Consider the following 27,262-nt stretch of genomic DNA (forward strand, 5'->3'; position numbering starts at 1 on the left):
AAGCGCGGAGTCACTGTTGCTGGGAGGGGGGAGCGGAATTGGCGAGCGGTTGGAAAGCCCGCGAAACGCTCTTTCCGGCAGCGAGGCCGGACGGGCGCTCTCCCGCAGCTGGGGCAGGAAGCGCTCCCCTTCTAGGCTCCGCCTCCTTTTCATGCCCGTATCCGAGCGCCGCGCAGCTTTTCTGCTCCGGCCCCCGCGGAACGTTCTCGCCTCTCTCGGAGAGGGGGGACTCTCCCCCCGCCCCCGTTTGCCCCGCTGTCTCCAGCCTTCTCAGACCCGGCCCCGTCGCCCACCGGGCTCCCTCCCGCAGTTCCCGACTCCTCCGCCGGGTTCCGCTTTGTAGCCCCTCCTCCGCTGGGGCGCGCGGACTCGGCCCCGCTCCCCTCCCGGCGCGCCCTACCCGTCTCGGGCCGCGCAGGACTACATTTCCCAGCGGGCCGAGCGGCCGGCGCCGAGGCTGCGGTCAGGTGACCGGGTCGCGTGGCCCGAGGTGAGTCAGGGCCGGGCGGGCGGGGCCGCGCCGGCCGCTGCACCTCGGCCGTGGCCCCCTAATCCCCCTCGCGGGCCCCTCAACCTGGAGCAGCGACGTTATTGGCACTTCTCCGAGTGTTGGGCTCGTCCATACTCGGATCGGACTCTAGGAATGTCCTGATTGCCCGTGGGGACAACTTCACCCTCGGCCGGGGATTCTGATCCGAGAACTGAAGTTGACAGCTCGGCAGCCTTGCTCCTGGATCCGTCCGCTCTTCTCACCGCCTCATTTCCTTCCCCAGGATCGTCAGTGGGTTCGCCCCGAGGAGAGCCGACCGCCCTGGGCCGCTGCTGACCTCTGGCAGAGTTGAGCCAAAATGTCCCCGGAATCCAAAAAGCTTTTCAACATTATTATTTTAGGAATTGCCTTTATGTTTATGTTCACCGCCTTTCAAACTTGTGGAAATGTGGCGGTGAGTCGGGATCTGTTCTCCCTCCTTTGAAGTGCCTACCATAAACGCGTTCCAAAGATGATGATAAACGTTAATTACATCGGACAGCGCGCTTAAACGACACCTTTTATTTTTCTGCCCTACCCTTCCTCGTTTTTATGCTTAAGTTTAATTTGATGTGTCAGACATTCCTTGCTAATAATAGGGTATCGGGACGGGGTGTTAAACAGTATGGCCTTCCTCTGATCTGACTTGGGGTCTGTACGTGTTGACCTGTTATTTCTTGTCTGTATTAAGGTTTGCATTAGTACTGGGAGAATACTTGGTACTACTACCGGTACTAGTACTAAGGCTGTACTAAGCAGTACTAAGCTGCTCTTTGCCCCCTTCCCTGTCATCGGTTTGCCTTTTCCTGTTTTGCAGTCCATTTCATCTCTCATAGTTGACTTTCCGTATTCAGGCATGGTGCATCCCGAATTTTATTTTACTGAGTACTTCGTTCTCAGTTCTCGGAGACAGAGTTTGGTGGGGATGGGGAGGGAGACTGCAAAGTGTTTTCATTGATTAGCTTTATCTTCCACACAGCAAACTGTCATCAGGAGCTTAAATAGCACAGATTTTCACGGCAGTGGATACACCAGGTACTGTACCGTGCGATCGGCTATATTTTATATACTCCGGCAGTTACCTGAATCTTAGAATCTTAGAATCTCCAGTAACGTTGTGATTGAACTGGTAGCGATTGCTTTTTCTCTGCCCCTGGGCTGTTTGGGAGAACATAATAGGATAAAGGTGACGAGTCTAGGTTTCACGTAGAATTTCAGACTAGGTCTGAGATCCTGGTTTCATGACTTAATCACTGCCTTATGTTAGGCAAGTTACTTCTGTCTGTGAGCCCAATCTCCTTGCTCAGATGACGCGTGTAAAGCCCTTGGCACAGTGCCTGGCCCTTAATAAACACTCAAGTATTGTCGTTAATTATGTCTTCTCAATCCTAAACGGAGGATGTTTTATACGACTCTTGAAACATTTGGTCCTCCTGTTTTGGTAATTTCATGATGATTAACATGCTGCCATCAGGAGCTTTTAGATTTCTGTTAAGGTGTTTAGTCCCGATTTTACAAAAAAATGAAAAGACGTTCATTGTGATCCAGGCGGGGAATGTAACGCATATGTGGATATAAACGCATACGGGTTTCTTAATTTCTCTGTAATTAACTCTAAGGTGATGACCAACACCCCCTTCCCCCAAAGCTCTTATTATTTGGTTCTTTATTATCTATCCTACACGGATCTTCCGTATGATATTTGAGACTAAAGCAATGTTAATGTCCGTTTTTCTCAGTGGTTAATAACACCCTAGTTTTTTTTTGTAGCGCTCTGTCTTCGTGTACATTCCAAAGAACGCTTGCTGTTTGAGGTTCATGGAAGCCAAAGAGTAATTTACTTTGGGTTTATGAACAGAGGCTAGTAAATGAGTCGAGGACCCTCAAAATGGCTTCAGTCGCACTTTGCTGCAAGACACACGTAACTAGGGCCGGGTCTCCGGTAGCTGAATGATGTTCAAGTGAGGCCATTAGATTGAGTTAAATAAGTTCCAGTTTAGGCAAGTGATAACTCGGTGCTTGTTATTTATATAACAGCGAAATTTTATGTTGTTGCCAGGAGTTGTGAGCTAAGTGTGTAGAGCAGGCTGTTGACTAGGGCCTCTGGAATGAGCTTACCAGGGATGGCGTCTTGGCTCCAACCATTCACCAGCTATCCGGCTGGACTTTTGGCAAGTAACTTAACCCCCTTGTGTTCCGGTCTTCTCTTCTGAAAAATGAGGGTAATAATAATACTGTCTTCACAGAACTGTCAGGTTTAGTAAAGAAAACATGGAAAACACTTGGCCCGCTGCTAGCTTTTATTACAGTTTACCAGGGCATTAAAAACTACTGTCCAGGGCAAGCTGATTCCAAGAGAAATTTGATGAGACTCCCAAGATTTTGCAGAAGTGAAAACTGTATTGTGAGATGCAGCTTAATGAGAGAATTATTATTAACTCTAAAGAAATGAATGCTTATGTCAAAAAAAAAAAAAACCCATACACTTTAAGTAGATTTGAAAAAGTGCACTTTTGAGACAGCGATTCAAGGGTTTTGTTTTTTCCTTTTATGTGTTATGTGCACAGCATGGCAATTATTTATGGAGTGTTCTCAGCTTCAAATTTGATTACACCATCAGTGGTTGCCATTGTAGGACCTCAGCTCTCTATGTTTGCAAGTGGTTTATTTTACAGGTGAGTAGTATGATTTTCTTTCATATCACCCAAACACCTTCAGCACCTTTCAAACACGCAGGAAATATTTGACGAGAATGTGCCAAATTGGGGGCGCCTGACTGGCTCAGTCGGTGGACGTGCGACTCTTGATCTCGGGGTTGTGAGTTCAGGCCCCGCTCTGGGTGTAGAGATTGCTTAAATTTTAAAAAAAAGATCTTAAAAAAAAAAAAAGAATCTGCCCACTTGGATTACATAGAATACAGGCAGTATTTTAGGGATTTGGTTCTCTCCTTGCTGCCCCGGGATACCATGTTGTTTAAATGTCCTGGGACATGTGCGTATTTCCTTTTGTTTTACTATTAATAAAAATAGTATCCAGAACTCTCTTTCTGTGAAAGAGATCTCGTTCAAATGAAAGAACTAAGCTTTTTTTCTGGGTTGCAGAACTACAGTCCCAGCATGCGCTAAGCAATTGGCAGAGGCCGATTGCAAACCTTCGTTCAAGTGTCTGATCTTACAAACTTGAAGCAGTAAATTAAGAATGAGTAGGTCACGGGGCGCCTGGGTGGCTCAGTTGGTTGTGTCTGGCTTCGGCTTGGGTCATGATCGCCCGGCTCGTGGGTTCTAGCCCCACCTCGGGCTCTGTGCTGACAGCTCAGAGCCTGGAGCCTGCTTCAGAGTCTGTGTCTCCCTCTCTCTCTCTCTCTCTCTGCCCTTCCCCTGCTCACGTTCTGTCTCTTTCTGTCTCAAAAATCAAAAGACAAAAAAAAAAAAAAAAAAAAAAGATGAGCAGGTCACGTTTGTCCCTTTTTTCCCAACACTGGAGAAGTCCTTTACAGGTTGAATTAAAAGAGAGAGAGAGAGAGAGAATCCTCAAAGTTGGTTCCTAGAAGGCAGACTTGGCATTCTATTTAAGGTATTGTTTGACTGTAATACATTGACCTGTTGTATTTTAGCATGTACATTGCCGTTTTTATCCAGCCTTTCGCATGGTCCTTCTACGCAGCCTCTGTCTTCATTGGGATCGCAGCTGCTGGTAAGCATCCTGATGCTTATTTTCTCCGTCTTCTGGGATTTCTCTAAGAGCATCATGTGTTTAGTATGTAAAGCTAAGTGGTGACGTTCTCTTGGTAACCTTTCGGCTTGAATTCTAGTGCTTTGGACGGCACAAGGAAATTGCCTGACAATAAATTCAGATGAGCACACTATCGGGAGAAACAGTGGAATTTTCTGGGCACTCTTACAATCTAGGTAATAGTCCTTCCGGAGCTTAAGCTTTCCTTTCATTATTCTGCCACACCATTTTCTAGACCTTTGCCGTATGGAAAATTCAGGTCTTCCGTGTTACGTGGCTTGAGTTTGTAGCTGCATACGACTCAAATTTAAAATTTTACGGAATTACATAAAACGCGTGGACCTACCTCATTGTAATTCATGACGAGTAAATAGAAAATAATACTAACCATAGCGTATTTAGCGCCTGCTATATTTCAGGCAGGGACTGTTGGCTTCATGACTAAATTTCAGTAATCCTCACCACCTCATGACACCAGAAAGTATTATCTCTGTTCTACAGACGAGAAAACAGAGGCCTAAAAGTGCAGTAACTGATCTGATTTAAGCCATCCTTATCTGGATTCCAAAGACCATGGCCTTCCCACTGAGCTACACCTGATAGCTATTGACAAGTATGTTGAAATTCAAAAGTGAGGGGCGCCTGGCTGGCTCAGTCAGTAGAGCATGCAACTCTTGATCTCAGGGTTGTGAGTTCAAGTCCCACGTTGGGTGTAGAGTTACTGAAAGATAAATACGTTTTATTTAAAAAACTTCAAAAGTGAGTCCAATTACATCAACACCGAGCAACATACAGCATGTTCTATATTTCCTAAGTAGAAAGCAAAAACAGTCATTTTATCATGGAATCTGTCCTGAGGATTTACCCTCATGGATATCACCCAAAATTGGGGTGTTGGTAAGGTTTCACGAATGCAGATGTTTAGTGTAAGGGGGGTGTATGTTAAGAAACCGGAGTGTAAGCGAAAGGTTCTTTCTCCAGGAAAGTATGTTAAGTAAAGCATCTGATTAGATGCAGGTGACTAAATCATGGGTTTTTTTTTTTTTTTGTTTTGTTTTTTGGAGATTCTTTAAAATACAGGATTTGAGAAGTAGCATCAGCCTGCTTCCACATAGTCATTTCCAGAGTGCCAATAAATCACATGTTTCAGAGCGAGTCAAGTCTTTGTAGGGTGGTTCTGAATCAGGTTACTGTCACGTGGGAGGAGACTGAATTCCATCTGGGTCAGTGACAGTTTTCAGAAAAGGGTCAAGGTGGCGTCGATAATGATCCAGGCAGGTAGCTACTTTTAAAATTATATATGCCCCCCCCTCTTTTTAACAAATAATGGAAACATTGCTTTAAAAACTGTAAATGTGGAAATAAGTCCTCAACATCCTCTTCTCCCTTTTCTTCCCCCAGCTTGTTCTTTGGAAATCTCTACATATATTTTGCTTGGCAAGGGAAAACTCAAATATCAGGTTTGTTTATTCACTTTGCTTTATTCACACATGTTTGAATACATCCACAAAGTATCCATTATTGCTTTGTTCATATTGTGGCAGTGAACCGTGCTGCCTGAAGTCCTCTCAGATTTTACCTGTTAAGTAACTTTTTTTCCTTGTATTAAGCCAGGATTTTAGTGTGGCCTGTGCCTCAAGCAGCATCTCGAGGTACAGAAGGTTATGCTGTGTATGACCATAATGTTAGACTTTTGTACGCTTCTCTGGGTACAGAGTATGATTAAAATTCTTGTGCTGTTTTTCTTTTGGTTTATTAGTATTCCTTTAACTGAAAGACAAAGGTGGAGGTATTCTACTTAGTTCTTTATTGGAGATTTTCACTAACGCAGGAAAGTAAACATTTAACGAGGAAATGTTTGGATGGTCATAAACAGCTTCTGAACACAATGCGGACTCTGAAGTTGTGCGCGGTTGGTGCTATCTGCTTTCTTCTTTTTTTTTCTCCAGAGAGTGACCGAAGGACAGTGTTTATTGCCCTGACAGTGATTAGCCTGGTGGGGACAGTTCTTTTCTTTCTCATTCGGCAACCAGAGTCTGAAAATGTCCTGGGAGAAGATGAGTCTTCTGATGACCAGGACCTGGAAGTCAACGAGTAAGAAGTTGGCATGTTCCTTTCTATCTAGAAAAAAACAAAAACACGTATACGTATACGTGTATATATAAATGTTTATTTTTTTAATTTTTTTTTTTTAACATTTATTCATTTTTGAGAGACAGAGCACAAGCGGGGGAGGGGCAGAGAGAGAGAGGGAGACACATAATCCGAAGCAGGCTCCAGGCTCTGAGCTGTCAGCACAGAGCCCGACATGGGGCTCAAACTCACAAACCGCGAGATCATGACCTGAGCCGAAGTCGGACGCTTAACCGACTGAGCCACCCAGGCACCCCTATTAATGTTTATTTTTAAGAGAGAGAGAGAGACAGAGCGCAAGCAGGGAAGGGGCAGAGAGAGAAGGAGACACAGAATCCAAAGCAGGCCCCTGACTCCGAGCTGTCAGCACAGAGCCCGACATGGGGTTCAAACTCACAAACCGTGAGATCATGACCTGGGCCGAAGTCGGACACTTAACCGACTGAGCCACCCAGGCGCCCCAATATTTATTTATTTTTGAGAGAGACAGAGAGACAGAGCGTGAGCAGAGGAGCACCAGAATGAGAGGGAGACACAGAATCTGAAGCAGGCTCCAGGCTCCGAGCTGTCAGCACAGAGCCCTACATGGGGCTCGAACTCACAAACCGTGAGATCGTGACCTGAGCCAAAGTCAGGCACTTAACTGACTGAGCCACCCAGGTACCCCAAAAATATATTTGGAATAGAGCTAGTTTTGGGATTAGTAACCTTTTCATAGTCCTAACTGATAATCCAACATTGGGCAGACGTGAGGAAAAAGTTTTATTTGTATTTGTATTTATTTATTTTTTTAAGTAGGCTCCATGCTCAATGTGGGGCTCGAACTCATGACCCTGAGATCCTGAGATCAAGAGTTGCAGGCTGTACTGACTGAGCCAGCCAGGTGCCCTGAGGAAAGAGTTTTAAAGCCAAGAGAATGAAGATAAAGGGTAGCTCTGGGGAGGAGGAAGGGAGAGGCAGAAGAGGGAGGGGGAGAGCCTACAGGGGATTTGAGCCCAATCCCAGGTTGCGGCTGACAAGTTATATGACCCTGGACAGTAGCAATAATCCCCTTAGTTCCCCTGGGTCTCCGTTTCCTCCTTCAGTTCAGCCGGTGTCCCGTGTGTTTTAATGTGCAAAGATAACAGCCTTATCAAGTTACATTGGAGACAGTTTTTGCCCTCAGTTACGGTTTGTGTGGTCCAACCCCTAAAATTCCCCCATTCCTGTGGCACATGTGAGTGGCAGGGCCATCAACAGTTGGTCACGCCCAGTCTCTTACGTGAGGTGCCTGGTTTTGTGCTAACCTATACAGGTAGGTGGTCTTCCCCAGGGTGGTCCCAGTGGGGAAACAAGTAAATGGCCTTGTGTTTTTCTACAAACTGTAAATTAACTTGAGCATATTTCAGTTATAAGTAAAACTAAAACATCACAGACAATTTCTCTGCAGGTACCATCCAGGTTGGAGGAGAAGGAAATGAGAAATCTTTGCCAGGCTCGCTTTGCTTTGTGTGTGAGTCAGTAAATTGTGAAGATTGCCTTATCGCTCTTCCTGCATTGTTAGAACGTTTGCACAGGGCGTTCTGTGCTGCCTTGTTAATCCCCAAAAGGCCTAAACCTCTCCAGTCATTGGTTCATTAAGCACTCAAAATTTCACTGGTTTAAAGCAAAAGAGAGGCGTGACCTTGGTTTGAACACGTGTATTTATGCGTGTGTATGTGTATATACATACGTATATATATAACGTGTACGTATAACGTAAACTGTATATGTATATACCAAGCATAAACTGATAGATGTTGGAGATTCTATGAACGTGAACACAGATTCAGCGAAAATTGAACACCTGTTCTTTTAGCAAATGTCAGCTGTGTGTGCTGTGCAGACAAAAAGAATCCCCTCCCTTTTTCTAGGGAACTTCCCCGATGGAGGATCGCGTAACTGATAAGGCACAGTACTGAGGAGTGCCGATCAGCCTTTTTAGCATTTTCTCTTCCTGAAGCGTCTCCCCAACTTGAAGCTTCCTTGTCTCTAGTCTATAAACAGCACGGACTCTCTGCCAGCCCCCCTCTCAACCTGAGGGATACAGCAGCGAACAAGACCGAGAAGTCCCTGGTCTGGAGGGACTTCGTTTTAGAGGGGGTGTAGATTCCATGTGTGTAAAACCGCAGAGGAAATGCTAAGGAGGCAGCAGCGAAAGGGGGTTGGGGGTGGGGAGCTGGGTGGCTCCCTGCGGCCTGACTGGGGAGGAGGGACGATCAGCTGATGGCCACCGATTGCCAAGACCGGGTGGTAGACAGGGGTGTGGTGGGTGCCAGGGCTGCAGGGAGGCCCATGGGAGTCAGCCCGGGGAGGGAGTAGAGGTAGGAGTGTCTGCAGCAGGCAGGGATTCCATTCTGGGAAGCGGCGACAGGAGTGCGGGTTCTTTTCTGGGTGCGATTGGAAGCCACTGAAGGAGGGGCGCCTGGGGGGGGCTCCATCGGTTAAGTGTCTGACTTCGGCTCAGGTCATGATCTCGAGGTTCACAACCAATGTTAGAACGTTTTTATCACCCTCCTCCCAGAGAATCCTGTACCTCTTAGCAATCCAGTATGAGAAAATAGAAATCTGAAACAGAGCAGACTATAGACGTATGGGCTTGAGGTGGGGGGGCGGGGATGCCTCGCAATTCAAGGATATAGTAGTTACATGTATGTAATTGATACGACATACATGTAAAATTGTAGATGGAGTTGCCAGAGAAGGCTGAGAAGGTAACATTTAAGACGTAGGGACGAAAAACCATTTTCCCTCCACTCTTTCGTGTTCTTAGCTGAGACCCCTGTAATAAAAGATGAACGAGGGGAAAAAAGCAATCAGAAACTTATTAACACGTATGGTTCGTGTATCCATGAAGAAACGCCAGGGGAAAATGAGTGATTTCCCAGGATGCCTCAGAATTTAGGCATTAAATACCCGTCTAAATCGGGAAAGGGGAGGTGGATAGAGGCGTCTTAGGGGAGAGTAAATGATTTCTCGGAAGGATGAGCAGACCCTTGCAAGAATAGGTGGGAGACATAGTTTGTGACAAGCTGTCCATGTCTGGTCTCCCCTCTGGTGACAAGAGTCCATCTTCCCTATGTGATGAAACTTCTGGAGGTGATTTATAACATTTGGGTTCCTTCTAGAGGATCTGTCTTTAGGCAGATGAGGGAAGTTCCAAGAAAGCCTGTCCCCCCGTGTGCTGTTTTTCTCGTGCCTACCGCTCGACATAATCAGTGTTCCAAAGCGGCATGTTTTGGGGTGACCCGTTCTGCTACTCTTCAAAGTCAGGACCTTAAAGAGGTAGGCTGGGCATGAGATGGGAAGGTGTTGAAGGGTTTGAGAGGGGTTCACAGTGATCGTGCTCTGCCCGCTTCATCATATTTCAGAATTCTACTAGAAATGGCTTCCTTTAATAGGTCATTGATTTGCACCCGAGTGCTGGCTGGCTCGCTTGTATTGTAACAGGCTAGAGAGTATATAAATCAGTTCCTACTTATTTGGGTACTGAAATGTAAAATACTAAAATCCTACATCCGAGCCTATCCATCTACAAGCGTCCTATCAGTTATTTGGAATCTGAAGAGTATTTGCCTCCAGGCAAGGCATGCGTTTTTATGGTGAAAAAAGAGGTTTTCCTGTCCGTTAGAACAGACTACCTTTTTTGTGTCAGTAATTCATTTATATAAGTCAACTGGATCTCCATGAGGTTTCTTCTTTTTTTCTTTTTTGTGAGTAATGTTATTTAAAGGGGTGCCTGGGGGCGCCTGGGTGGCTCAGTCGGTTGAGCGTCCGACTTCGGCTCAGGTCACGATCTCACGGTCCGTGAGTTCGAGCCCCGCATCGGGCTCTGGGCTGATGGCTCAGAGCCTGGAGCCTGCTTCCGATTCTGTGTCTCCCTCTCTCTCTCTGACCCTCCCCCGTTCATGCTCTGTCTCTCTCTGTCCCAAAAATAAATAAACGTTAAAAAAAAAAATTAAAAAAAAAAATAAAGGCGTGCCTGGTGGCTCAGTCGGTTAAGTGGCCGACTTTGGCTCAGGTCATGGTCTCACGGCTTGTGGGTTTGAGCCCTACATCGGGCTCTGCACTGACAGTGTGGAGCAGCCTGCTTGGGATTCTCGCTCTCTCCCTCTCTCTCTGCCCCTCCTCTACTCACACTTTCTCTCAAAATGAATAAATTAAAACTTTAACAATATATTATTATTTAAAGGTGCCAGAGGAGTGTGGGGCACCTGGGCGACTCAGTTAAGCGTCTGACTTCGGCTCAGGTCGTGATCTCATGGTTCCTGAGTTGGAACGCCGTGTTGAGTGAGCTCTGTGCTGACAGCTCGGAGCCCGGAGCCTGCTTCGGATTCTGTTGTCTCCTTCTCTCTCTGCCCCTCCCCCACTTGTGCTCTGTCTCTCTCTATCAAAAAAAAATAAACGTAAAAAAAAAAATTTTTTTTTTTTTTAACGTTTATTTATTTTTGGGACAGAGAGAGACAGAGCATGAACGGGGGAGGGGCAGAGAGAGAGGGAGACACAGAATCGGAAACAGGCTCCAGGCTCCGAGCCATCAGCCCAGAGCCCGACGCGGGGCTCAAACTCATGGACCGCGAGATCGTGACCTGGCTGAAGTCGGACGCTTAACCGACTGCGCCACCCAGGCGCCCCAAAAAAAAAAAAAAAAAATTTAAAGTAGTCAGAGTGGGGGCACCCGGGTGGCTCAGTTGGTTAAGCTTCCGACTTTGGACGCTTCAGGTCACGATCTCACGGTTTGTGGGTTCAAGCCCCATGTTGGGCCCCGTGCTGACAGCTCAGAGCCTGGAACCTGCTTCGGATTCTGTGTCTCCCTCCCTCTCTCTCTGCTCCTCCCCTGCTTGTGCTCTTTCTCTCCCTCCCTGTCCCCCTCTCTCTCTCTCAAAAATAAACATTAAAAAAATAACAAAGTAGAGTGGAGGGAAATTGAATTTTTACTAGTTGTTTTTACAGTATGAAAATAGCAGGGTGGGGAGGCTTCTGTCCCGCCTGAAGTATCCTTTCTGAACAGGACGTGTGTGGATGTGAGCCACAGATTTAGCATGAGAGAATCGGGTTTGGACGCTCTCCCCTCGTCCTCTGCAGCGAGGACAGGGTCCCATATGGTGCGGCAACGGAAATACCTGCCAGACCTCGTAGAGGACGGTGTTGTGACCAACGTCGGTGAAAACGCCATCGCTGTTTTGTTCCCTTTACAGCTTTCAGGGGAAATCACTTTGATCTCTTGTTTTTATGTTTTCAGGTCTGCCCAGAACACCATGGCAAAGGCAGTAGACGCGTTTAGTAAGTATTAGAAAACACTGGGTCTGAAATGCCAGAGCTGTTCGGGGACAACTGCGACATTTGCCTTTCCCCCTCCCCCCGCTAACTTTGGATTGACGATCCCCCAGTGTTTCCGTGTCTCCAGGTATGCCGCCCCGGAGCGTGCTAGTCTTCTCAGCCAGTGCCTCTGGAACTGGGGGGGGCGCGCGGGGTGGACGGGGCCCTGCAGGGGTGGCGTGGGGAGGGCCAGAGCGCTCGGGGGGCCGGAGCTCCACGCCAGGAGGCGAGGACACACGGGCCGTCCCCTCAACCGAGTCTGTCGGCGCGGTCGTGCTCCTCCGCGGAGGGCTCTTCCCGGCCAGGCCTCCCTCCGTGTTCACGTCGTGTCCTTCCTCACCACGGCTCTGTGTCATATAGCGCACGCCTGTCATTCTCTCCATTTGATGGAAGAGGAAACCGAGGCTCAGAGAAATGATTTACCCAAGGTCAAGTAGCTAGGATGCAGCCGAGCTGGGATCGGAGTCCAGAGGGTGTGACCGGCAAAGCCAGTGATTCCCATAACGGTCATCTTGTGCCTCCTTCAGAAAGCGGCAGACGCGGCTTCCGATTCTAATAAGGCCTGATGTGGGCCAGTCCTTTGCTTCTGCTTGGAGCCCTCGCAGCCTCTTTGTCTCCCAAGGAGAGTCTGACGCCGTCTAGAAGGGAGCAGCCTTTTGGGGCCACGTTGTTTCAGTTAGGACCCTGGGCCTTAGGCTCTTCTGTGCTTGTGGCCAGCCGACAGGTTGCCTCGGGCCAGGGTGCAAATTCTTGGTCGAATCGGCCATGGCCTAAGTCAGATGACCAAAAGCACCCAGCTTTTAGCCAGCAATTCCTGTAGTCTCCTTTTCTAGAAAGGGCTTGTGGGGTGTGGTATTCTGAGCTTTGAATATATGGCATATTATTGTTAAGGCTGTTTAATCAGGCTTTTATTGTACGCATTTCTTACATTTCGGGAACGCGTTCGTAATTACAACTGGGGCTACCCATTATAATTAGAAAGGATGTAGCCTGCCTGTCCCCCAGCAGGATGGGAGGTCACTGCAGTCGGAGGTCTGGCTCTCAGCCTTGCAGACCTAGAAACTTGTCTGTCACGAGCGCCACCATTGATCAGAAGGGCCAGAGGGGAAAGGACTCAAGCTAAACCCACAGAAGTCGCAACTGAACCGTTGATGATGGCATTTAATATGTTTTAGCGAGCCCTTCATAGATACTCCCTTCTTGTGATCCGGGGCTGAGAGAGCCCCCTATGGTAGCTTGGCGAGCCACGGGGTCGAGGGAAAGGGGCTTGCCTGGGTGATCTTCAGGCTTATGGGATGTTCCGTCCAGCCTTGGGCGAGGCTCGATGCAGCCCCCCTCCCGCTGGCTGCGTGTTGACACCAGATTCGAGATGTCTCTTCCGGATGTACAGACTTTGCCTCAGCCTGTCTGTAAAATGAGGCACTAACGTCATTAGGGCCACACGGTTTCGTCATGGAACTAGTTGGTTGCTGAGCAGGCTTCAGGACTGATGGGATGCTGTGCCGTCTAGTCTGGGGAGGAAGGAGGGGCAGCCAGAAAGGTGCTACCGGGCAGGCGGTTTGAGGAGCCGGTTCCTGGGCCGTGGGGAGCAGCGGGAGGCAACGAGGTGGCGCGGAAGCCAGAGCGAGCACAGGAAGAAGAAGAGCGTCCAAGCTTTAAGTCATCGGTCATCCGTTGTTCACTCATCAGACGCCTCCAGTTGATGCTGTGATGAATGGGGGGCAGAAACGGTTTCTGTGCATCTGAAAAGCACTTCATCCCTCAGCTGGACGTGTATGTTTAATGGGATTCTGGAACACTTCATTGAAATTTTTAAAAATGCATTTCTTGGTCTTGAGGAAACAATCCTGAAGTCCCTCTGGAAGCAAAAATGTCTGAGAATAGCCAAGAGAATTTTTGAAAAGGATTTAACGGGCGCCTGGGTGAGCGTCCCAACTCTTTTTTTTTTTTTTTTTTTTTTTTTTAATTTTTTTTTCCCAGCGTTTTTATTTATTTTTGGGACAGAGAGAGACAGAGCATGAACGGGGGAGGGGCAGAGAGAGAGGGAGACACAGAATCGGAAACAGGCTCCAGGCTCCGAGCCATCAGCCCAGAGCCTGACGCGGGGCTCGAACTCCCGGACCGCGAGATCGTGACCTGGCTGAAGTCGGACGCCTAACCGACTGCGCCACCCAGGCGCCCCGAGTGTCCCAACTCTTGATTTGGGCTCAGGCCACGATCCCAGGGTTGGTGGGATCGAGCCCCGCGTTGGGCTCTGTGCTGAGCGTGGAGCCTGTTAAAGATTCTCTCTCTCTCTGTCTCTCTCTCTCTCTCTCCCTCCTCCTTCCTCTCCCCTCCTTCCTCTCTCCTCTTCCCCACTCAAGCTTGCTCGCTCTCTAAAAGTAAAAAAAAAAAAAAAAAAAAAAAGGACTTTCCCTAATAAATGTTAAATTCTGTGAATTCGTTTGAAGACTTTGGAGTATGAGGCCCGTGTCCGCAATACAATAAATCCAATAAAAGAAACTCTTAAGCAAAGTTAGGGAGCAGACAGTGTAGAAAAATATAGACTCAAACTTTATATATCCTAACGTTCCAGGTGGATTCGATGTAAAAATGAAACTACAAAAGTAATTGAAGAGACTAATTGGGTAGAGCAATGCCTTTTAAACAGGTCATTCAGACAATAAGGGAAAAGAATGCCCTTTTAAAGTTGCTTAAAGTGTAAAACTTCAGTGTATCAGAACAACCTAACGGAATTAAAATGGCAGGGAAAGTATTTGTTTGAGTATAAGAAATGCGAATTTAAAAGTGTTCCATCAAAAAAGAAAGTTTTCCATCAAATTTCAAAAGATAAAAATAATAGTCTGTATTATGGATGGTGAGTACTTAACACGCATAAGACCATGCTGCTGATGAGAATACACATTTGTATTATTTTCTTTACATTTTTTTTTTAAACGTTTATTATCGAGAGACAGAGAGACACAGAGCATGAGCAGGGGAGGGGTAGAGAGAGGGGGAGACCATCCGAAGCAGGCTTCAGGCTCCGAGCTCACAGCACAGAGCCCGACGCAGGGCTCAAAGTCATGACCTGAGCCGAGGTCGGTTGCCTAACCAACTGAGCCACCCAGGCGCCCCCGTTTGTATTATTTTCTGAAGAGCAATTTGTCTGCAAGTGTCAGAAGCCTTAGAAATATTTGTACCTTTACCCCAGCAATTCCACGAATAAGATTATCCTCAGGAAATAACTAAGCGTTTTTGTCAAGATTTAATTACTAAGATGTTTATGTAAGTGATTTAAATGTTCAACTACAAGGCGTCATTTTGTACATCTATATGACAGATTATCCTAGCCATAAAAATGATCTTGATGCATGTTAGGAAATATTTGCTCTCTTATGTGAAAACAAACTTAGAAATAGTGTATGTGTGTGTGTGTGTATATATATAACATACTATATACATATACTGTATATATGTATACTTATATACAGTAAAATTTGTGGTTTTTTTAATTATTTTTTAAGCTTTATTTAGTTTTAAGAGAGAGAGAGCCAGCATGAGTGGGGGAGGAGCAGAGAGAGGGAGACACAGCATCCGAAGCAGGCTCCAGGCTCTGAACTGTCAGCACAGAGCCCGATGCGGGGCTCGAACTCACAAACCGTGAGATCATGACCTGAGCCGAAGTCGGACGCTCAACCGACTGAGCCATCCAGGCGCCCCTTAAAATTTGTTTTTATTAAAAAAACTTTTAAGTCCAGACGGAGACCCATTATTTAGATTGTGGGGGTTTTTCCTTAATAGAATAGCTTTATTGAGCTATAATTCACACACTATGTGATTGGCCACTTAAAGGGTGCAATTCAGTCCTATTTAGTATCTTTCTAGAGTTGTGCACCTCTAACCACAGACGGTTATGGAACCTGTCCACCCCAGAAGGAATTTCTGTACCCATTAGCAGTCACTTCCTTTTCCTCCCCACTCCCCCCATCCCTTACCCTAGGCATCCATTAATCCACTTTCCATCTCGAGCTTCGCTTCTCCTGGACATTACGTCATACGAATAGAATCATGCTATGTGTCCTCTTTCGTGACCTGGCTCTCAGCGTCATGGTGTCGAGGCTCGCCTGTGTTCTAGCGCGTTACAAACAACGGGCTGTTTGTACTTCGTAGGTGGCACGAGTCACGCCGCTGTGAACATTCGTGTCCCGGTTTTCGCCTGGACGTTCGTCTGCACATCTCCGTGCACGCACTTGGTAGGAGTTGGGTTGCTCGCTCCCGTGGTCGCTGGGTTCAGCCTTCTGAGGAACCAGCAGATGTTTTCTCGCGCGGCCGCACCATTTTACGTTCCCACCGGCAGTGTCGGAGGCTTCCGGTTTCTGCACGTCCTTGAGTTACTGTCTTTCTGTTGACAGCTGTCCAAGTGGGTGCGAAGTGTCATCTTGTGGTTTTGATTTGCATTTCCCTAGTGGCTAAGGACGTGGAGCATATTTTCACATGCTTGCGGGTCATTTGCATCACGTCTCTGGAGAACCGTCTACTCGGGTCCTTTTCCCAGCTTTTAATTGGAGTGTCTTTTTATTGTTGTTGGGTTGTAAGAACTCTTTATATATTCCGTATAAAAAAATCTCATATATATGTGATTTGCAAGTATTTTCTCCCATTCCTTCGATTGATTTTTCGTTTTCTGATGGTGTCTCTTAAACCACAAGAGCCCTACGTTTTTGACGTAGGCTGACTTATCTGTGTTACCTTTTGCGTGTGTCTTTGGTGTCCTCAGAAGGTTTTGCCTGACCCCTGGGTCACAAAGATTTGCTCCTGTGTTTTCTTCTAAGGGTTTTATACTTGTAGCTCTTACCTTCAGGCGGAGGGTCCATTCTGAGTTCATTGTCGTGTGCGTTGTGAGGGAGGAGTCCAACTTCATTCTGCATGGGGCCACGTGGTTGTCCTGCTGAAAAGACGGTTCTTCCGCATTGAATTGTATCGGCGCCCTTGTTGAAAACCCATTGACTGTATACGGCAGAGTTTATTTCTAGACGTACGTGTCTGATCTGACGCCAGTAATCCACTGATTACTGTCAAGCTTTGAAGTTGGGAAGTGTGAGCCCTCCAACTTTGTTCCGTTTCAAGATTGTGTTGGCTGTTGTGAGCCCCTGGAATTGCCATGTGAGTTTTAGGATCGGTGTGTCTGTTTCTGTAGATAGATGATGTGTTGTTGTTGTTATTGTTCGTAGACTTCATTTTTCAGAGCCGTTTTAGGTTCACAGCAAAACTGAGGAAAGTTCCCATAGCCCCCCCCCCCCGTCTTGTGTGCAGCCTCCCCCACCCAAGTGGCATAGTTAATGAACCTGCGATCACACGCAGTCATCCTCCTGAATCCACAGCTCACATGGGGGTGTGCTTTTGGAGGTTGTACCTCTTACAGGTTGGGACAAATGCATAATGACATGTAGCTGCTGTTAGAGTATCATTCTGGATTATGTTTTAAAATTTCTTTTTGTTAAATCTTCCGATCTTTCAGAAACGAACGTGCTTTGCTAATATAATTATTTTTTTATTAAAAATGATTGTTTTGGGGCACCTGGGTGGCTCAGTCGATTGAGCGTCAAGCTCTCTGTTGTGGCTCAGGTCATGATCCCACAGTTTGTGAATTCAAGCCCCACGTCAGGTCCTGTGCTGACAGCGTGGAGCCTGCTTGGAATTCTCTCTCTCTGCCCCTCCCCTGCTCATGCTGTCTCTGTTTCTCTCAAAATAAATGAATAAACTTAGAAAAAATAATTGTTTTAGGGGTACCTGGGAGGCTCAGTTGGTTAAGTGTCTGAGTTCAGCTCAGGTCATGATCTCACAGTTCGTGGGGTTGAGCCCCACGTCAAGCTCTGTGCTGACAGCCAGGAGCCTGGAGCCTGCTTCGGATTCTGTGTCTCCCTCTCTCTCTTCCCCTCCCCCGCTCACTCTCTCTTTCTCTCAAAAAATGAAAAACATTAAAAAAAAGGAAAACAATTGTTTTAAACGTCATACTGATGGTGTAGTTTTCCTGGAAATACATGCAAGTAGTGAAATGTCTCACTGTATTAGTCTCACCATACTTTAGTGAAATTAGAGAACAGGGTATCCTCTTCTGCAGGTGGTGACATTCGGGACCGTGCGTACGTGTCTTGTGTGACGTTTGTAGTCAGCTGTTGAGCGAGAACTAAAATCTGGATTGACTGTTCATTGAAGACGCTAGGTCATTGGCCTTAAATTATGAAATGTGAGCAGGTTCAAAAATACGGCTAAAATACAGTTTGTGTGGGGCACCGGGGTGGGTGGCTCAGTCACTTCAGGGTCTGACTCTTGGTGTCGTCTCAGGTCATGATCTCACGGTTCGTGAGTTTGAGGCCTGCGTTGGGCTCCGTGCTGCCAGTGTGGAGCCTGCTTGGGATTCTCCGTCTCTGTGCCCCTCCCCTGCTTGGTCGTTTTCTCTCTCTGTCTCTCTCTCTCTCTCCCTCTCTGTCAATAAATAAATTTAAAAAAATACACAGTTTGTAGACATGCATCTTCCATTGCAGATTTCAACTGCGTTGAACAGCATAAAAACAGACATTAAAGTGGTCGTAAACAAACACGAAGAACTAAAGTTTCAGTCCTCAGATCTAGAGAACTGAGAATCGCAGGAAGTGGTGTCGCAGCCTCTGCTCAGAAAGTTCCCTCCCTGATCTAGTCCAGTCTTCAAGCCGCTCTGCGATAATTTCTCGGGTACATTAGCGCTTTGCCAGCCGTGGACTCAGCCTAACCTTCAGTCAAGTCCGTTGAAATAAGTCTCGTTTTTTTTTTATTCTATTTGTTTTCTCCGTTTCATGTTGTTTTTTTGAAATCCGCGCTGGAGAGTGTTGGGGGGGAAAACACAACTCTAGAATGTATTTACGCAGCTGAAATAAACATTTTATTTAGAGGGCAGATGTAGTTCATCCCTTAAGCATCTGAATCATTAACCTCTGTCCCACTTTTTTTTTTTTTAGTGTTTGTTTATCTTTGAGAGAGAGAGAGAGACAGAGTGCAAGTGGGGGAGGGTCAGGGAGAGAGGGAGACACAGAATCTGAAGCAGGCTCCAGGCTCTGAGCTGTCAGCACAGAGCCCGAGACGGGGCTCGAACCCACAAATGGTGAGATCAGACCTGAGCCAAAGTCGGATGCTTAATCGACTGAGCCACCCAGGCGCCCCTGTCCCACTGTTTTTTGTCTCCTGGCATTATCGATGAGGGGTGTTTGGGTTGAGTAAATGGTTTAGAATTTTTGTTTGAGTGGGGCACCTGGGTGGCGCAGTCGGTTAAGCGTCCGACTTCAGCCAGGTCACGATCTCGCGGTCCGTGAGTTCGAGCCCCGCGTCGGGCTCTGTGCTGACGGCTCAGAGCCTGGAGCCTGTTTCTGAATCTGTGTCTCCCTCTCTCTCTGCCCCTCCCCCGTTCATGCTCTGTCTCTCTCTGTCCCAAAAATAAATAAACGTTGAAAAAAAAAAAATTTTTAAAAAAAGAATTTTTGTTTGAGTAAGTAAAATCTAGTTAAGTACTCCTAAATTGTTTTCTTTCTTACAGGAAAGTCTCTTAAGTTATGTGTCACCAGGGAGATGCTCCTTCTTAGTATTACAACTGCTTATACAGGTAATGGGCTTCATGACGGGGTTTGGGTTTTCTGTTGCTGCATAATGCCAGTGAGGACCAAAAACAACCACTGTATTATTCATTCTCACAGTTCTGTGCACTGACGGGGCTCAGCTGAATAGTTCTACTGATGGTCTTTTTTTTTTTAATGTTTTTATTAAAAAAAATTTTTTTTTAATGTTTGTTTATTTTTTGAGACAGAGAGAGACAGAGCATGAACAGGGGAGGGTCAGAGAGAGGGAGACACAGAATCAGAAACAGGCTCCAGGCTCTGAGCTGTCAGCACAGAGCCCGACGCAGGGCTTGAACTCACGGACCGCGAGATCATGACCTGAGCCGAAGTCGGCCGCTTAACCGACTGAGCCACCCAGGCGCCCCAAATGTTTTAATTTTGAGAGACAGAGAGAGAGAGAGAGAAGAAGGGGCAGAGAGAAAGGGAGACACAGAATCTGAAGCAGGCTCCAGGCTCTGAGCTGTTAGCACAGAGCCCAACGCAGGGCTTGAACTCATGAACAGAACCGCGAGATCGTGACCTGAGCCGAAGTCGGACGCTTAACTGACTGCGCCACCCAGGCACCCCAGGACCAGGCTTTTCTTAATGCTTCGGCCTGGCACGAGCCCTGTGCCCCTTTCACTGCATCTCATTGGTGAAAGCATATCACAGGGTCAGCCCAAATTCAGTGTGGGAGAATTCTACACAGGGGTTGAAAACCGGTTCATCCCAACCAGTGATTTTAGGGCAAAATGGAGCACTCCAGAAAATAACCATGGGTAAAACCTTGTAACTTTGTATAGATTCCATATACTTTCTAATGAAATGGAACGACCTCTGTGGCTTAACCCTGAGAGTAGATGGAGCGCTCTGAGGTCTTAAGAATGAGGAAATCGGTTTCCTTTTAAAAAAATGCCATCAGGGGCGCTTGGCTGGCTCCGTCGGTTGAGCATCTGACTTCGGTTCAGGTCGTGGTCTTGCAGTTCATGGGTCTAAGCTCTGCCTCAGACTTGCCGCTCTCAGCGCAGAGCCTGCTTTGGATCTTCTGTCTCCCTCTCTCTCTCTCTCCCCCTCCCCCCACTCGCTCGCACGCTCTCTCAAACATAAAACATTAAAAAAAATTTTTTTTTTGAAGGGCTGTCATGGTTTTTTTTTTTAATTTTTTTTTTCAACGTTTATTTATTTTTGGGACAGAGAGAGAGAGACACAGCATGAACGGGGGAGGGGCAGAGAGAGAGGGAGACACAGAATCGGAAACAGGCTCCAGGCTCTGAGCCATCAGCCCAGAGCCCGACGCGGGGCTCGAACTCACGGACCGCGAGATCGTGACCTGGCTGAAGTCGGACTCTTAACCGACTGCGCCACCCAGGCGCCCCTGTCATGTTTTTTTTAAAAAAAAAAAAAAGCCGCTGCAACGTGCCAGTGATTAGTTTTGCCTTTACGTGCATTGTACGTATAAACGTCTTTTTCGGAGAAATGGAATAAATATTAAACATCTAATTCCGTTGCATCAGCTCTGTGGCTCTACGGGGGAGTGACCCGTCCCCCGAGGAAACTTTATCGTGTACATACATAGCTCAAATGCCACCAGCCGCGGAGAAAACCAGGAAACGGAGGTTGTGGCTGTGTAACTAAATCTGATTTTTTTCCTCCAAAGGTCTGGAATTGACTTTCTTCTCTGGTGTCTACGGAACGTGTGTCGGTGCTGTAAATAAATTTGGGACAGAAGAGAAAAGCCTCATTGGACTTTCGGGCATTTTCATTGGCATTGGAGAAATTTTAGGTTGGTTTAAAACTGTGGGGTTCCGCATTAAACCCGTTGGTTGTAGTCATCAGAGATACTGTAAGTGTATTTCATTCACTTCCTTGTCTTCGTGTTGTAGTTTCCTTGCTTAGTTCTTCTACTCACATCGGTATGTCCTCGTTTTTTTATTATCATTGTCCTAAAACGAGGCAGTTGCCATGTGATTCACAGACAGAACCATAAACGGGAGAACACATCCAGTCTCCCCCAGCTTCTTCTCTTAAGACACTTCGGGAAAATGTCTCGGAATCCCTGACTCTCTTGCCCTTCTGAATCTGACACCAGCTGGATGTCCGGCAAGATCATTCATTCGCTTCTAACTCTTAAGTGCTGGAGTTTGCATGCGTCTGACTCCCCAGGTCCGAGGGCTCAGTCCCACAAAGACGCCCTCACTTCAGACGCCACTTGTAAGTCCCGGGTCCCCAGGCTGCCTACCGGCACTTCTGTCTGACTTGGCTATGAGTTGGGAGGTTCCCATGAGCCCCCAGGAAAATGCTGTACTTACTGTTAAAGCTTTTTATAAAGGATACAAATGAACAGCCAGATGAGGAGGCACATGGGGCAAAGTCCAGGAGGGTCCCGAGCGTGGGAACCTCGGTCCCCATGGAGTCAGGGTACATTACCCTCTCAGTACGTGGATGCGTCCACCAGCCAACCAGGCTGGCTTTCCCAAACCTGTCGTTGAGGGGTGTTTATGACTTTTCATCAGCGAGGCGGAGTTGATGAGATCATTGGCCAATGGCGATCGAAGTGGATCTCCAACCCCCCCTCACCTGCCCTGAGCTCGGGGGCTGGCCCTGAAAATCCCAACCCTCAGATCAAGTCTTGGTCCTTCTGGCAGCCAGCGGGCATCCTGAAGCCGACTGGCTACACCACCCCTAAACCCCCTGAAGAACCCACTCATCCGCATAAGCTCTGGTCCGGTCAAAAGGGAGGTACGAGGGAGCCCAAGCGAAAAACGTGCCTGACCCCGAGGAAAGCCACAGGGTTCTAGGAGCTCTGTGCCAGGAAGCGGGGAGGAAGGGGGAACAAGGCAAAGACCAGTGTGTGTTTTTCCTGGGCCACACTAGGGATTCCTCTTCTTGTATATATTTTCAAATTCCAGTCAGTTACCATCCAGTGTCATACTTGTTTCAGGAGTGCAGTGTAGGGACCGAACACTTCCCTCCAGCTGCCCGGTGCCCGTCACAAGTGCGGCTATTCCGTATCGGGCAAAGGTCGTTGGAGACCTTCACCCGTGTATCAGACGTTGTCACGTACGAGGAACTTCCCAGATTCATCAGATAACTGTGCATCCACTGTGCGAATAAAAGACTTCCTGTCCACGTGAAACTTAGGGCCTTGGGGAAAGACACAGACCTTAAAAAAACACAGGACCCTTCGAATGGCCAACGGGGATCACGCTATGGAGAGAGCAGACTTGAGTGTTTTTTTGTTTCCTGCTTTGCTGCCCACACCTAGAACAGTACCAGGTATTTAGATGTATTTGAACATGGGGAATACAGTTCTATGGATTGTTCTCACGTTTCTGCTCATCCTAGTATCTGTGACGGTTCTGGGGTGGTTTTTTTGGTTTTTGGGTTTTGTTTTGTTTTTTTACACAACTTTCTTGAGATATAACTCACATGCCATATATGCCCCTCACTTAAGGCGTCCAGGGCAGTATTTTCTAGTATGTTCACAGGGGTGTACAGTCATCACTACCCTCTAACTCTAGAACATTCTTTTTTTTTTAATTTTTTTTTTTCAACGTTTATTTATTTTTGTGACAGAGAGTGACAGAGCATGAACGGGGGAGGGGCAGAGAGAGAGGGAGACACAGAATCGGAAACAGGCTCCAGGCTCTGAGCCACCAGCCCAGAGCCTGACGCGGGGCTCGAACTCTCGGACCGCGAGATCGTGACCTGGCTGAAGTCGGACGCTTCACCGACTGCGCCACCCAGGCGCCCCTAACTCCAGAACATTCTTATGGCCCTTCTCCAGGCAACCACTAATCCCCTTTCTCTATACATTTGCTTATTCGGGACGCTTCATGGAAATGGAATCATAGAACGTATGGTGTTTTGGGTCTGGCTTCTTTCACTTTGCGGAACGTTCCCAAGGTTCTTCCACTTTCTAGCACATATCAGTATTCCACCCTTTTTTTCTCACTAGATAATATTTCGTTGCATAGATAGATCACATTTTACTTATCCATTCATCATTCGATGGACATTTGGGTTTCCTCATTTTTGGCCGTTCTAAATAATACCGCCCTGAACATGTATGTATACTTTTTACGTGAACATAACATTTTCAATTCTCTGGGGTACGTAACTAGGACTGGAATTGCCGGGTCGTATAACAACGCCACGTCCGACTGCTTTTTCTCCTCATGATGGGTCCTATTTTCATGCCTCTTTGCTTGGGAACAGTGGGGACACCAACACGACTCTGTGAACTTAACCTTGTGGGGTGCTGCCTGTTTTTTTATTCTCGTGAATATTCTCAAGCTTTGTTCTTGGCTACAGTTCGTTTACTTGGAAACAGTATGACTTTTTCAGGGCTTGCTTTTAAGGTGTGTTGGACAGGACCAGAGCAGGGCTCAGACGAGGGCTAATTATTCCTCGCTCCTGAGGGAAGACCTTTCTGTGCACACCCAGTGCCTGTGAGTCATAAGATTTCCTGTCTGGCTGGGGGGACGAGGCACTATTCCTGGCCCAGGGCGGGGCGCTAATACATCTAACCCTCCTGGATGGTTCTCTTGCGGACCTCTGCTAATTTACTCACATTATGTGCTGATCGGCACTTAGGGAAGACTCAGGGGGGACCCTCTGTAGGTCTCTGGAGTCGTCCCTCTGGGCAGCTTTCCCTAATGATAGCCTGTTCTGGAACTCCATAGCCACCCATCAGGGAGGCTGTGGGATCCACCTGCCTTCCCCACCCCTCCCTGCAGCCCAGCTTAAACCTCTCTCTCCACCAGCCGGTGGGCAGTAGCCGGGTTCACCTCCTTTGCTTCCTCCCCCATCTCAGAGATCACTGCCCCTTTGTCACCTCATAGCTTGTGTCTTCAAAATTATTACTTCGGATTCTTTTAGGCAGGTGTTACATCTAGTCCCTGTTACCCCACTGACCTAGAAGTCGGTTCTGACGTTTAAAATTTCTTCTGTTTCAACGGTTATTTTTTATTTTTAGTATCCGCGCTTTCTTTACCCCTTCATTAACTGGGCTGTTGGTTCATCGGTTTATTTTTTTCAAAGAATCAAAATTTTGACTTATTAAATTTTTCTGTTCTCTACGTCATTGGCTCCGTAGGTGGAAGCCTCTTTGGCCTGCTGAGCAAGAATAATCGCTTTGGTAGAAATCCAGTTGTGTTGTTGGGCATCCTGGTGCATTTTATAGCTTTTTATTTGATATTTCTCAACATGCCTGGGGACGCCCCTATTGCTCCTGTCGAAGGAACGGATAGTACTGCTTACATCAGTTCCAGGTATGGTGACTGTCATTTTATTTTATTTTTTAATGTTTGTTTATTTCTGAGAGAGAGAGAGAGAGAGAGACAGAGGGCAAGTGGGGGAGGGGCAGAGAGAGAGAGGGAGACACAGGAGTCGAGGCAGGCTCCGGGCTCTGAGCCCTCAGCACAGAGCCCGACGAGGGGCTTGAACTCACGAACGGCGAGATCATGACCTGAGCCAAAGTCAGCCGCCGAACCAGCTGAGCCACCCAGGCACGCAATGACTTTCGTTTTTCTGGTAATTTAAGGAAGGGTGGCAGGTCACGGGTGGCTAGATACTTACAAAATGGAGAAGTTAATCATGATCTGAAAATCTGTTATCTTTATAAGGTGACCTGTCAAATGGTGAACCGGAATTAGTTTAAACAGGAGCTCATAGGAAGAATCCCAAGTTCTTTTTGAAATGGTCGGTTTTAACCTTTCAACGCACCTAAATGTTTTTCTTGATCTGTGAAAGAGCCTATAAGTACCTGATGTGATTTCATGTGTCTGCTTTCTGAGTGGTGAAGAGTGGTGAGGAGAAGGGTCATCGGCCAGCCGGGTGGGCCGTCCGGTCCGTGCATAGCTGGTTTTGTCCGTTTTGAGGATCTCACTGTATTGCCATCAACTCAGATTCATTGTAGATGTAGACATTTGGGTCCAGATCCACCATCCAAGGCCGGCCCTGCCCAAACACAGTGTTTGCTCCCAAAGAGTTAATTGACCAGCGTTTGCCAGACCCTGAAGTTGAGCGTGTCTGAGCATAAATTCTTACTTTGGGGACTCCGGTATTTACTTCTTGTCCCATAGTGCGTAAAACTTGAAAGTGAGATGCTCTTGTGGGGCAGTGGCTTTTCCACTTGAAATGGCTCCAGCAAGTATGGTCAGAACGCTCATTCTGGATCCATTTTCCTTTTATGCAGCAAAGAGGTCGCTATCTTCTGCAGTTTCCTGTTGGGTCTTGGGGACAGCTGCTTCAATACCCAGCTGCTCAGCATCTTAGGGTTTCTCTATTCGGAAGACAGCGCTCCAGCCTTCGCGATCTTCAAGTTTGTTCAGGTAATCTCTTCTCCACACTGGCCTTAAGTGGACTCCCCTTTTTTGTTTAGTGCTTTCAACCTTGTTTTTTTTAATGGTTCTTAAATGACAATCAGGGACAGCCTGTCAGGTATTTCTGATTGGAATTAGGAGGCAGAGAGGAGTGTGATTTAAGAGATTTTACACTCTGGTCTTTAAAGTTTTGTTTGCTTGTTTGTTTGATTTTGAGAGCAAGAGAGAGAGCATGAGCGGGGGAGTGGCAGAGAGAGAGGGAGGAAGACACAGAATCCAAAACAGGCCCCAGGCTCTGAGCTGTCTGCAGAGCCCGACGCAGGGTTCGAACTCACAGACCGTGAGATCATGACCTGAGCCAAACTCGAACGCTTAACTGACTGAGCCACCCAGGTGCCCCATTTTATGCTCTGGTCTTACTGCTCAGATGAGAGGCTTCCTGCCTTAGATACCCAAATTCCTTTGTAATATAGACAAGCATATTTCTGCTGCATATGTACATTATTTTATTACTCAGTTTCTCACAAGATACTATTTTTTTTTTTTTTTTTTTGAGAGAGAGGGAGGACACAAGCAAGAGAGGGGGGCAGAGGGAGAGAAAGAAAATCTTAGGCAGGCTCCATGCTCAGCGCAAAGCCTGACCCAGGGCTTGATCTCACGGCCCTGGTGTCATGACCTGAGCCAAAATCAAGAGTCAGACACTTAACCGACGGAGCCACCCAGGCGCCTCCCAAGACACTACGTTAAATGACAGGTTGCAGCTTACTTGGTTGGTAGCAGCTCTCAGCGGGAGTAGTGGTGTGTGTTTGCGAGCTAGTGACCGATGAAGTCCTGTCTGGATGCAGGCAGGGCAGGTGCGCCGCCGGTCACAGAAAGCAAGCCAGGGGGCGGAGGGTGGTGGGCTCCTTGTGGTGCCGTGGGGCCATCTGTGTGCATTTTCTGACTCGTCTTGTTCTGTCTCAGTCCATTTGCGCAGCCGTGGCATTTTTCTACAGTAACTACCTTCTCCTTCACTGGCAACTCCTGGTCATGGTGATATTTGGGTTTTTTGGAACTATCTCGTTCTTCTCCGTGGAGTGGGATGCCGCTGCCATTGTAGCCCGGGGCTCTGACTACCGAAGTATCTGATCCGGGGCCCCTCCGGGCGGCACAGCCGGACAACGGCCCGGCTGACGTAGCCACCCGTCGTCGCCGCCGAGTATTGGACGGTATTCAGTACGGAAAATCAAGGAATCAAGACTGCTCGATCTGCCAGGGTTGGTATTCAAGTTTACAGAGATCAGCTATTGAAAGGAAGCAGAACGAGGGGGACTCGTTCTGTTCATTATAATTGTCCAAAGATGTTGTTTTTCCATTCATCTGTCTCAAGTTCCTTATAATCATGTTAGAGAATGTAAATGTTTTCTTCTCCCTCCTGTTCTCTTTGAGAGATCCTGCCCCGATTCAGGATACGAGGCCATATGTCACATGAAGATCCTTGCTGGGTATGGAGTATGTGCTACTATGTAATAATAGCATATGCTCACCCCCCATGTGCGTCTGGGAATGACATTTAAATAAATCGTGAGATGCTGGCGTGGGATCTTTGACAAGATTTG

General features: G+C 47.3%; 1 protein-coding gene across 3 annotated transcripts; it reads left to right on the forward strand.

Annotated features, from left to right (window-relative positions):
- The first annotated feature begins 76 nt into the window (after positions 1 to 76).
- MFSD11 (major facilitator superfamily domain containing 11) lies at positions 77 to 27,253 on the forward strand. Of its 3 annotated transcripts, XM_043585670.1 has the most exons (14): positions 77 to 490; positions 774 to 944; positions 1,509 to 1,564; positions 3,097 to 3,204; positions 4,143 to 4,222; positions 4,341 to 4,437; positions 5,663 to 5,721; positions 6,211 to 6,355; positions 11,655 to 11,695; positions 19,281 to 19,346; positions 20,996 to 21,121; positions 24,437 to 24,611; positions 25,538 to 25,673; positions 26,628 to 27,253. In XM_043585670.1, exons 2-14 carry the CDS (start codon positions 849 to 851, stop codon positions 26,790 to 26,792), a joined length of 1,350 nt encoding a protein of 449 aa, XP_043441605.1. In that variant the 5' UTR covers positions 77 to 490; positions 774 to 848; the 3' UTR covers positions 26,793 to 27,253. The 3 variants fall into 3 exon arrangements, with proteins under 3 accessions (XP_043441605.1, XP_043441604.1, XP_043441606.1); XM_043585669.1 differs by having other exon boundaries at positions 471 to 944; XM_043585671.1 differs by lacking the exons at positions 77 to 490; positions 1,509 to 1,564; positions 3,097 to 3,204 and having other exon boundaries at positions 497 to 944.
- The last annotated feature ends 9 nt before the right edge of the window (positions 27,254 to 27,262 follow it).

Source organism: Prionailurus bengalensis, chromosome E1 (genome assembly GCF_016509475.1).
Source record: "Prionailurus bengalensis isolate Pbe53 chromosome E1, Fcat_Pben_1.1_paternal_pri, whole genome shotgun sequence".
Taxonomy (NCBI): Eukaryota; Metazoa; Chordata; class Mammalia; order Carnivora; family Felidae; genus Prionailurus; species Prionailurus bengalensis.